The sequence below is a fragment of the Quercus lobata genome, chromosome 4, assembly GCF_001633185.2.
Source record: "Quercus lobata isolate SW786 chromosome 4, ValleyOak3.0 Primary Assembly, whole genome shotgun sequence".
NCBI lineage: Eukaryota > Viridiplantae > Streptophyta > Magnoliopsida > Fagales > Fagaceae > Quercus > Quercus lobata.
Genome location: NC_044907.1, coordinates 84,547,042 through 84,554,115, shown reverse-complemented (window position 1 = coordinate 84,554,115; position 7,074 = coordinate 84,547,042). Strand labels below are relative to the sequence as shown.

General features: G+C 33.2%; 1 protein-coding gene across 1 annotated transcript; it reads right to left on the bottom strand.

The window, feature by feature from the left end:
- Positions 1 to 386: 386 nt before the first annotated feature.
- On the bottom strand, positions 387 to 2,950 carry LOC115986004 (putative disease resistance RPP13-like protein 3). Its single transcript, XM_031108875.1, has 2 exons — positions 533 to 2,950; positions 387 to 404 (listed from the first exon to the last, which is right to left on the bottom strand). Exons 1-2 carry the CDS (start codon positions 2,948 to 2,950, stop codon positions 387 to 389), a joined length of 2,436 nt encoding a protein of 811 aa, XP_030964735.1.
- Between the last annotated feature and the right edge of the window lie 4,124 nt (positions 2,951 to 7,074).

The following is a 7,074-nucleotide window of genomic DNA, read 5'->3' as shown; positions in this document are numbered from 1 at the left end:
TTTTAAAAACTGCAAAAATGAAAAGGAACTGTGAAAAAGTTAAGAAAGACAAACCTTAAATATGCATAAATTCTGAGTTCCGTTCACATGGCCGCCTAACAATTATGGCAAGATTGTCCAAAGTTTTCCCTTTGGTTTCTTCAATTGTTGATATGAATTCTTTTGAAATATCTGTTAACTTCAATTGTTGGAGAGTCTCTAAATTCTTTAACCCAGTGAGGACCTCCAAATTACGGCAGTTTACAATCTCCAACTCCACGAGCTTTTGCATGGCTAGTTCTTCTACAATGACTTCTTTCAAATTGAACAGAAATGACATTTTCAAAACAAGAAGCTGGGGAAAGCCTCCCGTGGAGCAAACAATGCTTCTTCCTGTGTAAGACCCATCATTGAGATACAGCGATCTAAGGTTGTGAAGCTTCTGTAATACTGGAATTGGATCATCTCTAAGTGCAGAGTCTACCAAAGTAAGGCGAGTTAAATTTTTTGGGAGTCCATTTGTGTTTATGAAAATGGATGGATTATCTATTACTCCAGATAACTCTAGTCGGGAAAGATTTTCAAGTCCTGAAAAAGACTCCAACTTTAGATGCCCAAAAGATTCAGTTGCAGAATATGATGTCAACTTCAAAGACTGAAGGTGCTTCAATTTTATAACATGCTTTATCACAATCTCTAGCTGTGATGGGATAAGCTCAAGTTCTATCTCCAATTCTCTAAGGTTGATCAACATGCCCAGGCCCTCGTATAGGCCCTTGCTTTTTCTTTGATTTGAAGGAGCTTGGTCCAGGCCGATGCTTAGATCAGGGTAACTTTCTAGAAATAACCCCTTCAATGTATGGAGATTCTTCAAACTTTGGAGATACTGCATGGCTAGTTGAGGTCGAATTGTACTTCCGGTTATGTATATGTGCTTAAGTTTCTGCAGTTTCTGTATTGAACTGGGAAGAGCCTTCATATTAGTATGCTTCAGATCCAGAGTTTGGAGGTTAAGTAATTTGCCAATTGAAGATGGGATGATCTCTAGCAAAGTCCACCTCAGGCTTAGATAAATCAGATGAGTTAAATCTCCTAAATTTTCAGGCAATTGAGGTTTGTATACATGTTCAAGATCTAGAATCTGTAACCTTAAAAGGTGCCCATTTGCAATGCCACGATGAAGAAACTTCCCTACAAGTTCTCCAGGTTGATTTCCCATTTGAGTGTCAATGAAAAGAAAGGAGAGGGGATACCTATATCTTCGCATATTTTTGCTTTTTCCATAACTAAGATCATCCCAAATTTGTGACTTCTCATTGGCGTTCAATACATTATCAGTGGAATGGTTAATTGACAAGCGCTGACATCTCCCATAGAAACTCGAGTCCTTTTTCCCCAAAACTTGACAGAAATTTAACTCTGCAGTTTTTGAAAGGATGAACTCATGCAACAAATCATGAATATGGCAATGTTTAGCTTTCCCATCAACACTTACACTTGAAACTTGAACCAAGCTTCTATGGATGAGCTCAGATAAGTATTCATTTGCTATCTCCTCCAATGTATTACCTTTCTCATCTTCCTTTACAAAACCCTCAGCTATCCATTGTTTAATCAATCTTGAACATCTTATAGAATAGTCCTCAGGATACATGCCAAAATATAAGAAACATGATTTGAGGTAATAAGGCAGATCGTGATAACCATAGGACAAGATTTTTTTAATATTTGCAAGATGGGGATCACTGTCTAGCTCAAAACTGAGATTATCAAGAAAACTTGTCCATTCAGAGACAATCATTTCTTTGATTGACAGTAGACCGCCTATCACAACAATGGCAAGAGGCAATCCTTGGCATCTTTCAACAATGTCAAAAGACAGTTCCTCTAGTTCTGGGGGACAATTCCACTCAAAGACAGAGTGCTTAAATGCTTTATTGCAAAATAGTTCCATGGCCTTCTCAGGAGGTAAAGGTTGCATTTCGTGAATAAAAACAATTGAAAACTTTCTGCATGAGGTAAAAACATCATAATAACGTGTTGTGGTTATTATTCTAGTGCCCTTGTCATCATCATCAAATACATGCATTATAGATCCCCAAAACTCTTCATCGCATACATCATCAAAAACAACAACACACCTTTTATTTTGTAGACTTTCCCTCAGTTTGAAGACGAGTGATATCACATTGAAGGTGTTGATCTCCTCAGGTGCTGTCTGCCCCATTGCTTTATAGTATTGCCTTATCATCTCTTTCAGCAGCCCCTCCATGTTGTATGATTGAGATACCGTGATCCAAATACGACAGTCAAAATGTTCTTTCACTCTAGGGTTGTCAAAAGCTTTCTTGGCAAGAGTGGTCTTGCCAATACCGCCCATGCCTATGACTGAAATTGTGGCGAGTTTAGATGTGCCCTTCACCAACAAAGCTGTCACGTCTTCTATAGAGTCATTAATGCCCACAACTTCAGCTTCCCCAATGAAATGGGCCGCCAGTCGAGGGTCATGCCATGTAACTTCTTTTGTGTTGCTGCTCGATCCTTGCTCTTTGAATTTGAATCTATCATTTTTTCCCTTGATTTGGAAGAGTAATTTTCTGATATTTTGAATCTTTAAAGTAATCTCACGCCGATGTTTGAGACTTTTGAACTGGTGAGAAACCTTTTTGAGGAAACCTTTGGATTTACTCGGTTGATCAGGTTGCAGCTGTGCCACGCGGATTTTGTACTCTTCTATGACATCTTCTATACGCTCAGCAACTTCCTGCACTTGTTTCACCCAGAGTTTGACAATGTTGCTCCTGTCTTCTTTTGCTGCCATTGCATCTGCATCCTTAGTAAAAGCCCGAATATGCTCCAGTGAATCTTTGATTTCTGCAACTTCTTTATGTACGCCCAGCAATAGTTTGGCCTCATCAGACAGCAAGGGCCTTAACTTGCCGATGACCAAGTTTACTGCAATCTCTGCCATTTAATTTTGCCTCCCTTCTTACTCCATGGGACATATCATTTCATATAAGTGGGAATTGATTTCTCTTTGGTCACATATTTTAGGTTCATGTGCTCTAACAATGGTAAAGTTGATCTAATTATATTTTGTTAGCCCTATGCATATCTGATGATCTAATCATTGTACTCTTCTTGGGTAGGTTGCCGCTGACTTTTGATTAGCTTTAAAATTCAAATAAAGCCTCATAGAAACTATATTTCTTCCATCCAATAGTCTAGAGGTACATGAATTTTCACCGACTCTCTCTTTAAAATGTCAACTGTAATGGGGTGTTAACCATAAGCTCTAACAATGCTTATGTTCATCAAGGGATAAGTGCATCTGGACAGTCTGACCCTGAAAATTTAAATAAAGTGTGTTAGAAGTAGTGTTTCATGACTCCAAAGTATCTCTTCCATTTTCTATTGACTTTTCACCAGCTAATCCTGAAAATTAAAGCTTTATAAAATCAGTCAATGCTTACATATACCTTGATTGATCCTCACTGCCTCTCCTAATTGTGTTCTATACAATAGTAATAATTATAAACTTCTATCATATTTCTTTTTTCCTGGGATTAAAAAATAATATCTTGAGTGTGACAGTAACTTGTATTATATTCCTTTTTTGAGAGAATAAAAAATGATTCTAGTTTTCCTTTTAGGCCAGATAAATGCTTCGGTTGTTTTCCATTATGTGATGCTTTTTGATTTGGTCTTAACTCTTAAGGAAATTATTTTCTACCATTGATAACTATACATTAATAGTAGTAAAAAATAACATGTCAATTAAGGAACTAACAAAGAGTATGACTTTGAATAAAATAATATAATAGAAAAAAATACTGATCAATTGTAACTAGTTTGTAGAAGATCTATATAGCCTACCTCAAAGTTTTAAAAGACTTAACACTTTGTTGTAAAGATGTATCATAAAGAAAGATGTATCACAGAAATTTTGGAAAAGAAAAAAAAAGTGCTGAGTCTTTCTTATACTTACCGCATCCAGCAATTCACTTGTAATGCATGGAAATGATATCTGACCATTTTTTTTCTTCTCTCCTTGTATTGATATAAGCCAATTGTGCCATGGAATGGCTCTACAAGATAAAGAATTAGAAGTCAGAAATCTTAAAATGGCTTAAACCAATAAATTATGAATCCAATATTAGAGTTTGATTTGAAGTCAAGACATTTCTTTCGTTATTATGTTTCTATTGAAAATACTAAGGATGCCAGTTGAGCTACAAGATTCTTGGCAAAATAATTTTTTAGTTGCTATACCTTAGAATCCCCAATTAATTTCAACCACATAGTATCAAATTATCTATTCACTACTAACAATGTTCTCTTTCAAAAGAACAATTAAATTCAACCTATGTGAGTTGGCAGAATATTATGTGGTACTTAACACCAATAAATTAAAAAAAAAACTATTTAATACAAAAATATGACGTAAGCTTAAAAAACCATTTGAAAAAAAAGTTAGACTTTTGTATTAGTTGACTTAAATAAAATACAGTAAACAAAATATTGATGAGGAGAAGAAGCAACTGAAGTAGAAGATAAAGGGAGCATTATTAGGACAATAATATAAATCAATCAAGCTAGCTGTTTATGAACTTTGAAAAAACTTGTTTATGTTCGTTTATTAAGTAAACAAGTTAAACTCAAGCCAAAGTCTAAGCTTGATTATTAAACAAATCAAGGTCAGACATAATAATATATTGTGAACGAGCTCGTTAACATAATGCTCAATTTAACTATATATAATCTATGCTTTATATAAAAAGATTTATCTATTTGAACTAGACTTTTACGTGATTTAAAAATACTAGTGACTTTTTTTTGAAAAATAGAATTATAAATGTTAAATAATAAATTTCATTTTGAATTCAAAAAGAGAAATTACTACTTATCTCTAAAATTTATCATTTTTATTGTTTGATAAATAAAAATATATATTTCTAAATTATAATAGATGCAAATTATTAACTTGACTAGAAATACTTATATACACTTGAAATTGGATTGTACAAGTTTTTAAATGGGTTTATATGATATCAAAAAGTTTTTAAATGGGTTTATATGATATCAAAAAGCTGTTAATAATAATATAGACAGACCATCCATCCTAAAAAGCCATTAATTTATGAAAAGATAAAATAAGTTAATCAAATAATTTGTGAACAAGTTCGAACTTATTCAACAAGAAAATAAACAAAGCGGGAACATGTAATCTTGTTTGCTATTGAATTCAAGCTCTCTACTTGTGTTCTAAATAAAATTAAACAAACAAATATGAACTTTAATACTCAGTTTGGCAAGCGGTACTACCAATAGTAAAAATAAATAAATAAATAAGAACTTACCTACTGAAACTTTGACAGAGATCTCCAAACCACCAAGACCGTCCAAAAAATGTAACAAAGAAAGATGTTTTGGTGAGAAATCATTTTCGTGCATGTATACCTTAACGTCGGCCAAATATCAAAAAAAAAAAAAAAAAATTCCGGTACAGCACGAGAAATAATTTGCCTTGCGTGTAAAACGTTTTCGAGAGCCCCTTCACCTTCCCCTTCCCCTGACTCTTCATTGTCCTAGCCCTGATTTTTCCACTCATTGCTTATGTGATGAAGATGGGCCTGCCTCTCTTTATTTACTCAATCTCTTTTTTTTTTTTTTGGTGGTGTGGGGAGTAATTGCACTCCCCTTCCACTAGGTTTAGTGAAATGACGCTACCCAAATTTGATAGGAAAAAAACACTTTCAAGCTTGATATTCGATTCAGCAAATTTTGTTAAATTTTTAATTAAAATGTATCTTAAAAAATTAAGTGTGAAATTTTACTCTTTTTAGTTTTTCAACATGTTATGGAGAGATTTTTCATTGTAAGTGGTTTGGTGCTTAATATATATATATATATATATATATATATATATATTTATATATATTTATTTATTTTTTTTACTAACAATGGTAAAAAAAATTCTTATAAAAATTTAGAATATTTCATTACTAATATAATAAAAATGAGAGAAAGTGTTAATTATTTCAAATCTCAAAAGAAAAGAGTGTAATTACCTCTTTTTTTTTTTTTTTTTGCCTGTAGTTGTTTTCTTTAATAGCCAATCGAACATTTCTTGGGGGTACATTTTTTGTGTTCTTTGTATTTGATGCGTGAGAGAATTGTTGGAAAATGTTTTGTGGATATTTTAAATTTATAAACAAAATTTAAAAAGTTTTTATTTGAATAAAGTTTATGTATAATTATTTAAATTCAAACCAATTATTTCTAAAATAAAAATGTACAATACATTAGGTTTATTATATTTAATTTTATTGTCCTATAGAAATCTTGGGACATAAATTGTTTTACACCCCTTAAGAGTTGTAAAACAATTTATGCCCCACGTCCCTCTTAGCAATCTTGCTCTCATCTTGTTGATCGGATTTCTCAAGTCACTGGTTTGACATTCCATTCCAACACTAACATTACTTATTTCTCTCGATCGATCCACTCACTCTACCACATGACTCAAACTTCTTTCTCATTGTTGATCTGGTTATTGTTAAGGTCCTCTTTCATTTTATAAATTTTTTTTAGAGTCAATTAAAAGTTTGTTAAAGGTTGTACTTGTTGGAAAATAGTAATTTGTTGCTTTCAATGGTGAACACTCAAAACAAAATGAGTAGATTGTCATTAATTTTCCTCAAGTTTCAACCAACTAGTTGGCTAAACTCTAACCACAAAAGTTGCTTTTCTAAAAGGAAATTGACCATCTCAATTTGCTGAGTTTGAGGATTAGGAAAATTAGCATTAAATGTTGATTGAATTGTTTATTAGGAGCAAAAATGTGTGTCGAGCATATTGGTTTTTCCATGAGTGACTAGGCTTTGCACGTTAAACTCAGGCATGGGCTTTATGGTTCCTCAAGAGTTCCAAGCCCAGTGAAGAGACCTTTTATAAGTAGTGGTGGAGCCACATGTATCCTTGGGGGGGAGGGGGGGGGGGGGGGCGCCTTGGCCCCTCCAAAATTTTTAATTTTTTTTACAATTTAAGTATATTTTATAAATATATAAAGGTTATATGAAAAAAATAGGAGTT

Bases quoted from the DNA above. Each gene is read 5' to 3' on its own strand.
- LOC115986004 (XM_031108875.1), bottom strand. From the start codon at position 2,950: ATGGCAGAGATTGCAGTAAACTTGGTCATCGGCAAGTTAAGGCCCTTG.